Below are 11,093 nucleotides of genomic sequence, written 5' to 3' on the forward strand. Positions count from 1 at the left end.
GCTAGTTACTACTATAAATTATAATACGAATATGTGATCAAAACCAATGATTTTTATCTCAGTTTCGATTTGCGCGCTAATACAAAAAAGATAATCTGGTGATCATATTATTATAGAACTATATTCGTAACCGGAAAAAGTTTTATCGGGGACCAACATAGCACAAATGAAAAAAAAAGTATATGAATGGATGGATAATTTTAAAACTAATCTAATAAAGAATTTCAAAATAAATTTGTTTTCCACTTTTCAGTTTTCACCGTAGGTATAGCCTTGAAAGGCGTTCGCGATTCTAATGTTGGCAATACGTCAAAATTAACTGAAAAAATGATAACATGGTATCGACCAATGGGACGTCGCATTATGGCGTTTGATTTGCATTAGATAATTTGTATACTACTTTACTATTTACTGCCATTTCTCCCTAGTCCGGAACATTTTTTAAATAAAAATAAAATAAAAAAATGTACGAAAAAGTTTCTAAAGACAATTTTTTCCCTTCAAAATGTAAATGAGTTAGTCAGATTGTTGATAGTTATAAGATTGTTTAAAAGAATTAAATACTTGTGTTAAATGCTAAACACCCTCAAAATGGTTAAAAGTAAGTAATTACCGCGTATTAATCATATTAATTTTCACCAAAATATATTCTGATGTAAAATTTTTTATGGTTCAATTGAAAATTGTATCATTTCAGAAAAAACTAATAAATTGGCCTCTCAAAATAGCAATGCAACAAATAAACGCGCTCAAGGATCAATTAAAAAATATTGTACCAAAAAAGTTAGTATCACTTTTTTTTCTGCCTTGCTGTTTCAAAATGTATTTAATACCTTAGAGGTGTGGTACTGTGATTCTTGTTACAAAATATATTTTAAGTGGATATTTTTTAGGTTTTTAATTTATTTTATATTTATATTTTGCTATTTTGATTTCTATGTATTAAATAGCTTTATCATTTTAGCTTCTTATGGCTATTTAGTATAAGAAAACTGGCATATTAAATTAATAATATAACTATTATTCAATCCCATATTAGATAATAATATGCAACATTGGTGTTAGTATACATTTTACATGAATCATTATGATACTTTAATGCTTTTGTGTGATGTTTTATTATTAAAGGTATTTAATTTATTAAAACATAACTACAAAATATTCTAAATATCAACCTGTATAAGTATTAATTTCATTTGATTTCAATTACCCCATACAAAATGAATGATGGAAGTGTGTCGCATATTATTAGTTATAAAATAAATATTTGGTAATGCATTTCACCATTTTATATATTTATAGGGAATATCATTTAGATAGTATTTTTTTATAAATATTTATTTATGCACCAATAATAACAATTATTTGTTCTTAGGTTCTAATAGTCTAATAAAGGGGTCGTTCAATTATATTTCAAGGGCTTTTGATTGAACCCATAAATAAATATATTTTTATAACTAAAAATTATTTATATAGATGATTTTTTTTTTAAATATAATATTTAATCTTATTTATTTTATTAAATTGATTAATTATAGAATTAATTAATTAATATTTTATATTCTATACCGTATTTATACTTAAAACATATGTAGATATTTACTAAATGTTGATATTAATCAACATCCAAAATATTAATATAGATACTATTTTATAATAATTTATTTATTTGTCTGAGTTTCTAATCCTATAAAATATTATTTATGTGCAAATGATTTATACACAATTTAATGATTGTCAGAAAAAAACATGATATGTTGATTAATTTATATAAAAGTTTATTTTTTATGTATTTCAAAATTATAAGATCAAAGTTGTTTAATTTTAGATTATCAATATTTCTATTTTATACTTCTATGTTGTATGTCTAATGCTTCTGAAACCTGAGTACTTGTGTGTAATTTTTGAGTTTTGATAAAAATTATATTTAACTAATACAATCTATTTATATAATCTTTGTAAATGTTATCAACATTTTACCAAAATCTTCCACTTAAATATACCTTTTAATTACAATAATATTAATAGTAACTAAATCAACATATATTATATATATGAACATCTATTTTATACTTTTTTATATAAAAAGTTACAACCATTTGTTAAGATTATCATCCTTAATATAACCATTTTAATAACTGAACATCTAATCTTTCAAGTTTTGAGTTAGGTATATCAACATTTAACAAAACAATGAACTGTCTGTATAAAAGGGGTTCTCATTGAAAAAAAAAAATTTCTGTTATCAAAGGATATTCTTTTAACAATATAAAAACTTCAAGAATGTTACATTAAAATTTAAAATTTTATGATTAAGTATATCAGAAATGTTAAAAATAAGAATATTTTGAATAAGTTCCTCATTTAATAAAACAACAGAGATGAGCATACTAGACAAATCTCCTTGTATATAAATTCTAATATTTATAATCAATGATATTTAGTAATTATATGTAAATAAATAATAAATTTATAATATTATTTTTATTAAAAGCTTAGAAGTTTAAATATTAGTTTATGTAGTTTAGATTGCATGAGCTTGAATAAATATTCTCTGATTATTATTTTTTGACATAAATAAATAATAACCAATTTAAAATTAAATATTATTAATAATGATGTTGCATAAATATTTTTAATTCTTTTAGAGAGTCAACAAGAAAAAAAACAATTGCGTTAAACTTAGGGAAAATATAAATGGCAAAGATAATCAAAATGCAATTAATTCTACTCCAATTATTTTGAATAGAAAAAGTATGCTACATTATTTTAAAATTTATATATGTACATATCAATATTAAGGCTATTGGATTTAAGCTTATAACACAGTGTGTCTAAAATTATATAATTCTAAATATTTTTGTAGTTTAATCTTTAATTTGAATTTAAATCTTTTAATAAGACCAGAGAACATTACCGAATACATTTTTAAACAAATTCAAATTTGTGTTACTTTTATTGATATGCATACGCGCAATTAGAGCCCAAATTTTGGGAATGTTGATGACACAGATCCTTGAGAGCTAGCCTCCATACCATTTCAATACATACACACGCTAATATCTTAGTATATAAACATAAACATATCTACTTTTTGCATTCAATTATTATATCATAAATGTCCATTAAGGTCATATAGTACTAAGCAGTCAACAGATTAAAAAAAATATATTTTATTTGTTAACTTCTGCTAAAATAAGTATACAATTTATGTGTAATAAATTATACAGATTATCTTGAATTTTCAGCTATTACATATAATCAAATCTATCTGATTCAACATACATATTTGCATTAACTAATTCTATTATTTATATTTATAAATTATATTATAATATTGTAGTATTTCATAGTATTATTTTACGATTACTATAGGATTTCAGCCTATTTAATTTTGGTTAATCATTAAACTTATTATTTCATTATCACCCTGCGCCTAACCTATTCAAATTAAAACAGATGAAAAGTATCATCAATTTTCTTGTGATAAGTTTATATTTCAAATAAACCATGTTATCGTGTTTCAAAGCCATACATTTTTATTCAACTATTTGTGCAAATTAAATGGCTAAACAAAAATAAATAATGGATCTATAAAACCATTTTATTAAATAAATTTAAAGAATCGATTTATACAATCTGGCATTGGCATACTAATACAATTTAGATTATCTTTATATATTAATTTACCTATGCCATTTTATCAAATTTTATACTTTGCTAAAAAGATAGGTATTATCATTATTTAAAAAAAAAAAGATCAACGTTTTTGACATAGAATACTACAAACATTAACAAATCCAATTATTTCCTAAATTAATATATTACACTATCCCTGTTGTATTAAAATTAAAATAATTCAATTTTAAGATTATTTTATAAAAATATTTGTTTTCTCTTACATTATGTAGCTATTTTTAATAATATAATAAAAAGTATTGTTTTACTTATATTATATTCTATTAGTTTTTAATAAATATTTTTAATTAAATAAAATTAATACAATATAAACAATTATTTGTTTATTTAATTTACAAAGAAATATCAGACTTTCCAATAGCCATAATAGGATGTAGTACTTTGTCTTTGTCTATTGTACAACACTGCAAATTAGTCATATATAATATAATTGAAACATTATTAATTTTAATTATTTCTAATCCATTAATCTAAAAACAAATATCTTTATTTGTCAATATACTAGGTTTTACTTTTTTATATTTCATTCAAGTTTATTTATGGTAGTACCAATTAGCCCATTTTTTATTATTTGAAATGTCAATTTGTTGTGTATGATAAACAAAAACAACTAAATGTGCCCATAACAATAAAGGTACATTGAATAATTTTCAAGTGCGATTTTTTATTTTTAAGATAATAAAAGGAAAAAATCTTTGGCAAATGTTGAAAATAACTTAATGTTATATGAAATCAAACCATTAAGTCCTACAAAACTCTCTATAAGTGTTAAAAAGTTCTACAATAATGTAAGTACATACACATATAATAAATATTGTGCATGCTACTTCTTAACTTATAATATCATAATAATATTAATAACTTTCTTGTTGTCCTTATCCAGAATAAATTCAAACAATATGAAGAAAATTTACATTTATACAACAAAAATGATACAGGGCATTTTAAGGACATTATACCAACTAATACAAATAAAAATAAAGGTTTTGATACAATTATTTTATACTAATATTAATAATTTTTAATTAATTTTTTTTTAACATTAATATAATAGATAATAAAGATGTCAAACATAAATGCATTTTAAATTGTGAAAAAAATTACAGCAGACCTAAAAAGAAGTTTAAAAATGTTAACTATCATAAACCATATGATTTGAACCCTCAACTAAATAAAGGTAAAATTATGATATTAAATTTTAAATGTACAAATAAAATTTTGTGTATTTAAATATTAACACATATTTTTGAAACATCTATATATATACTGGCTATTCTTTTTATCAAAGTATATTCATTTTTCAAAAAATTTTATGGTGTGGCAGAAAAACCTTGCAAAATGTTATTTCAATAGAGCATGGTGCTCATCTAAACTTTTAATTATTGTAAGTTATAATTAATTAATTATTCGTCTGAAATTTGAAAAATAAATTTTCATACAAAACATTAAGAGTAAAAAAATTATTAAAATTATGTTTTTTGTAACAACTTAACATTGTGTGAATTGTTAATATTATTTGAAACAATGAGTAATAACAATTGAATGTTCCTCTATAAAATAATTGCCATCTATATATATATATATAATTAACCTAATATATGTTTCATTTATAATGTAAAACAAAATATCTGAGGGTCAACATTTTTCCAATTATTCTATATTATAAACAATTGAAAAAATATTCTAAATTCCACAGATCTTATAACAAAATGCATATAATTTAAAGTTAGTATGAAGTTTTTACCAAACACTACACTACTATTAGCTCTGAATACTAATTGATTCATATATTATCTTAATATCTATAATATATAAATATTTATTTTAACAGAATCGTATAAAAAGCAACAGAAATCTAATAAAATTGAGTCCACAAAAGTTTTTAATAAAGAGAGTGACTTTGAGAATGATCAAATGCATTTGAATTCTTTACAATCACAAAGTAGGTTTTCTATGTTTAATATTTAAAATTTAGTTTTTAAATACATTTATTTGTTTTTATGGGATTGAAATAGTAATGAATGAAACTCAGACAAATGAATATCTTGTTGAAGAATATCAAGTAACAAAATCTACAATTAATGCTCTCTCAATATCTGTTAAGCGTTTTTACAAAAATGTAAGTTAAATTTTTGATAGGATTAATTTATTGCTTATCGCATTATCTTTAGTTCAAATTAAACTTGTATTACTTTTATAGTTTTGTATTAACTGCATTTTTTCTTTTTATTTAACAATACTTTGATTAACTAACTCATATTTGTAAGGTGACTTAATTAATCTTAAATTATTGTTTTAATTACTTTTAAAGATGTCAATAATTATAAGTAAGGCCCGGATTTAAGGTACCAAAATAACACTTAAATAATTACTAAAAGTGCTTTTCAACATTATAAAGCCCTTAAAAACAACCTTATCATTTTTTTCATAGACATGTGACTGAACGAGCGATAAATAATAACAATTTAATTTCAATAGCATCTTTATTTCAATCAAATAAAATATCAAACTACGCATGCACAATAAATCTTGTAAGATCACTTATTATTATGATTGCTAGATGAAAAATACCTAAAAATTATCTTTGAAAATATTTTTGTATTTTCTTATATACTGAAACTTGTAATATGTTTTAAACTAATATAATCACTAAAAGTTAATAATATTACTTAAATATGGAATATTCAAAATAAAATTATTCAATTAAGTTTCACCTTTGAAGTATCTGTTTTATAAAACAAATTAAGTATATTATCTAAGAACGCCAAAAATAATGTACTTAATTTTGAATCCGGGCCCTAATCATAAGTAACCATAAATTGATATACTGCAACTTATTAAATACTCGCAGTTAGTAATAATTCTTCTTTTGTGTTATAATCTTTATTAAATTTGCTTCTCTACTTATTATTGCATTAAATGTAGGATATCAAATTATATTTTTTTTCCAATTCGTATTTAATTGTATTACTACTAAATTATTGTAAAAATAACTATATAGATATTATGGTGTCAGGTTAATATTACATATATTTTATTAATATTTTTTTTTACTTTTAAATATTAATCTCTTTAATTATTAAATTAACATTGTTATTATATTTTTATTAGAAGACCTCATCTAATGATAATGAAAAAGTCATCAAGGATATGCCACTTGTTTCTGATACTACATTTAATTCAAGTAAAAACTTAATGTCTCATTGTGTTATATATTTTTATTATTGTTTTATACATTTTATTTTAGAAGCAGATTTTAATCAGTCACCACTATCATCAAAATTAAACAGTAGTCATAAAATAAGGTATTTTAATGATTCAATATTAATTTTAATTATGTTTATACAAACTGCCCTCTTATTAAAGTGTATTGCAGTATTTTTAAATTTTTATGCTTTTTATTCTCCTTATTTTAATTCTTTTTCATATTTTTTTATATATATCAAATAAACAACAAACTTTTAAAATTAATTTATTGTTTTATCAATTATATTTTTTCATTTAGGAAATTAGAACTTACTAAAATGAACTTTATATGTTATCATTTTTTATTATTCCAGATTTTTTTTTTCGGTTATTAATATAGGGACTGTGTTTTATAAAATGTTGTCATTTAATATAAGATGTTAAAACTTTTTATTTTTAATATGTGAACTGTTATAAGTTTATTTAGGAGGGCAGTGCTCATAGACTATTTAAAGTAAAAAAAAAATAATATTTGTATTTTTATAGTTTAAATGTAAAACATATTAATGATACGTCTAATAATAAGCAACAAAAAGTCACTGCATTTTTTCCTATCCGAAGAAGTGCTCGTAAAACAAAAAATATAGTCAACGAAGAAAAACAAATAGCCTTAGAAGAAGCGATTGCTTCACAAAATGAAGATGGATTAAAAGTAAAAATAAAATATATATAACAATGTAATTATGAGTTAATATTTTGTGTTTTTTCAACAGATAACTGTATTTCCTAATAAAGGTCGTGGCATAATTGCTGGTAAAGATTTTGCTCGTGGTGAGTATGTTGTTGAATATTCTGGAGAATTAATTTATGTACAAGAAGCACGTAAAAGAGAAGCCATTTATTCACAAGATACCTCAACTGGCTGTTACATGTATTATTTCAAATATGGTTCAACACATTACTGGTAAGATATAAAAAGTCCTATTTTTTTATATTCTATTACATAATATTATACTATAAACTATTAAATGTTACAGTATTGATGCAACCCCTGAAAGTTCAAGACTTGGCAGACTTGTAAATCATTCAAGATTTGGTAATCTTGTACCTAAGGTTGTAGAAGTAGCTGGGTTACCCAGGATTGTTTTAATCGCGAAATCTGATATTAAACGAGATGAAGAATTAACCTATGATTATGGTGATCGTAGTAAAGAATCTCTCATCAATCATCCATGGCTTGCATATTGAGCTGTACACGTTTATATAGTGAAATTTACCTTAACATTACTAATAAATTAATCTTTAACAATACATTTTAAAATTTGCACTGCCAATAATTATATTAACATTTATTAGCTTAAAAGAATAAAATTATTTTAAATTATTTATCAAATGAAAATGTTATTTAAATTGTCTTTTATAATGTGAAATGTATGATATATTTTTTTTAAATTTCATTTTTATTTTATTAATCTTTTAGACCAATTTAATTATTTTTATTATTCATAATTGTTAAAAAAGAAATAATAACTTTTATACTTAAGAATAAGTGAAAGGTCAACATTCACGTGTTTGTCTGTTTGGAGGGCAGATTATTTCTGATACGATTTTGACTTTTGACAGGTAACAGAGTAATTCTGTCCTTCTCACCGGCAATCTTACCCCAACATTTGACCCTCACTTTGCTTTAAAAAAATTTAAAAGATAATAACACAAATGGGTTTAGTTCTCATTAGATTCTGTTACTACACGCATATATAATATTATGTTCTATTTTCTTATTTTAATAATACATATTAATATTAATTTACCAAATTGCTCAGTTTAATGATTTCAAATGTATTCATAAAGCTTTACATATTAATTTATTGGCCTTATTACTTGGAATCTTTTAACTATATGAAATAGCAATATTTTTTTACTGTATTAAAGTTCAAATTGTGTATAATTATTATATATTTGAATAATAACAACTTATTTTCAGAACTTCAGTTTTTACTAATAAAAAAATAATTTAATTCTGTTCAAAATTTTTAATTATAAATCTGATTTTTTTAGAAACTAAATAGGTATTTTCTAGTATATACAATTTGTTAAAAGTGAATTATTTGGTGGGCTATAAACCAAATAACCTACAATTCATTGTTAAGTGATTTTATCAAGACTGTTCTGATTCATTAATTTATAATTATTATTATTTATTATTTATTTATTTATTTATGAGACTGAAAGGTTCATTATAAATGTGTAATAGTATTTATTTACCAATGTATTTTGTTTTGGTGTTATTGGTATATTTATTTTACACGTAAGCTTCCAAACTATGACAACAAGTCAATTTTTAAAAAATGTATAATAGTATTTTTTCAAAAACTTAGTTTATCTCATTGATATTATTGTACAAAGCAATAATTTGTGTTCTGTATTCATATTATGTTTAAAATATAAATTATTTAATTTATGTAGCTTAAGAAACTTATATTGTTATTGATACTTATCATTATGTTCTATTTTGGACTGTACAAAATGTCTAAGCGTCATTAATCAAGACTTATTCATAAAAAACAAATTATATTTCACACAGTGAAATAATATTCATATTGTTATTTGTTATAAAAATGTTTGACTAATTTCAGTTAAAAATGTAATAATTGTTCTTGATTAATAATTTTACAAACTTACATTGACATTTCAAAATAAATTTGTTGTTGTATTTATTATACTTATTTATTTATAAATCTTTCTGTTTTACGGGATGGTTTAACTTAAGAGGATGCCATACCCACATGTGTTGTCTCTGTCTTACTAACCTACTTTATAACAAATTTTTGTTCAGTAGAATACATTTTGTGACATTAGCTTTAATATTAGAGTAAATTTACCTATTATAAAATTTAAAGGTAAGAATAATATCTAGACAATGACATATGCTTTTAGTAATATTATCATTTTAAAGTGAGTTATGAACATTTTAAAATTGTTATATTTTACATAGCTTTAACTCACTTTAAAATAATATCATTAAAAGCATATGTCATTGTCTAGATAATATTCTTACCTTTAAATTTGATAATAGGTAAATTTACTCTAATATTAAAGCTAACGTCACAAAATGTATTCTACTGAACAAAAATTTGTTATGATGTACGTTAGTAACACAGACAACACATGCGGGTATGGCGTCCTCTTAATGAATCTTGTTACTAAATATCTAATTCATAATAAACATGGGTGGATAGGCCTACCGGGAACTGGGCATTTCCCGGTGGGCCCTGCCCTTCGTATTTTGGTAATGGGGCCTTTTTTAGACTTATTTTTTCACGTGGGGGCCCCTTTTTAAAATTTCCCGGTAGGCCAAAAATGGCCTATCTGCCCATGATAATAAATATAATTAAATTTATTTATTTATGACAAAAATTTGAATGACACAATGATCACTACACTTGGTACCAGATATTACTTAACTTACTTGTAATGACTAAATTAATCAATTATAAAAGAAAAGATTCACCTACTTTTTATGCTAAGTTGTATAATTAATCTTTAAGCTTCGTTAAGCTGACATAATGTATATTTAATATTTGTATTAGTTTACTGACTTATTTTAAAGTAAGTATAGTATACAATCCTGGATTAAGGGTAAAAGCCTCAAAACTTGACATTGCTATTGATTAAAGAAAAAAAAATGTTGACTTAAAAGACTAAAGTTTTTAATGGAGCAATTGAATTATACATATTAAATTATTTAAATTCATAGTTAGTCCAGATTCTCCATACTCTTACGCTGGATATAACTGTATAAAGAGCAATTTATGGTGTAGTTAAAATGTATATAATATTATCTAATCTGATTTTTAGACCCTAAAAATTATTAACTAAATGCTATAAGTTCAGTAATTAATAAATAATGATTATTTAAGCTCGTATAAATGCGATAAAAATAAATTTAAATAAAATATCTGATTTACCTATATATACTATTTAAGGTCATTTTTTTATAAATATAAGTATGTTTTAATTTAAAATAATTTATATTATTTTTAACAATTGATAATTTATTCAAAATTGTAAATATTAAAAATCTATTCGGTCAATGCACAGGAAATACTCTTCTTTATAAAATATAATATATTAGGTGTTTTTGCCCTAAACTGAACCAGAGAGTCATAATCGTGGAAATACGGAGTATCTTTGTTCCTTAAGGGCGG

The 11,093-nt window shown here is 22.4% G+C and overlaps 1 protein-coding gene across 2 annotated transcripts; it reads left to right on the forward strand.

Annotated features, from left to right (window-relative positions):
- Nucleotides 1-382: 382 nt before the first annotated feature.
- LOC132918286 (N-lysine methyltransferase KMT5A-A) lies at nucleotides 383-9,602 on the forward strand. Of its 2 annotated transcripts, XM_060979448.1 has the most exons (13): nucleotides 383-601; nucleotides 698-783; nucleotides 2,649-2,754; nucleotides 4,375-4,487; nucleotides 4,583-4,682; nucleotides 4,754-4,876; nucleotides 5,531-5,641; nucleotides 5,715-5,818; nucleotides 6,811-6,883; nucleotides 6,947-7,004; nucleotides 7,432-7,597; nucleotides 7,659-7,849; nucleotides 7,923-9,602. In XM_060979448.1, the coding sequence occupies exons 1-13, from the start codon at nucleotides 574-576 to the stop codon at nucleotides 8,131-8,133; spliced, it is 1,470 nt and encodes a 489-aa protein (XP_060835431.1). In that variant the 5' UTR covers nucleotides 383-573; the 3' UTR covers nucleotides 8,134-9,602. The 2 variants fall into 2 exon arrangements, with proteins under 2 accessions (XP_060835431.1, XP_060835432.1); XM_060979449.1 differs by lacking the exon at nucleotides 2,649-2,754.
- The last annotated feature ends 1,491 nt before the right edge of the window (nucleotides 9,603-11,093 follow it).

The sequence above is a fragment of the Rhopalosiphum padi genome, chromosome 1 (genome assembly GCF_020882245.1).
Source record: "Rhopalosiphum padi isolate XX-2018 chromosome 1, ASM2088224v1, whole genome shotgun sequence".
NCBI classification, from domain to species: Eukaryota; Metazoa; Arthropoda; class Insecta; order Hemiptera; family Aphididae; genus Rhopalosiphum; species Rhopalosiphum padi.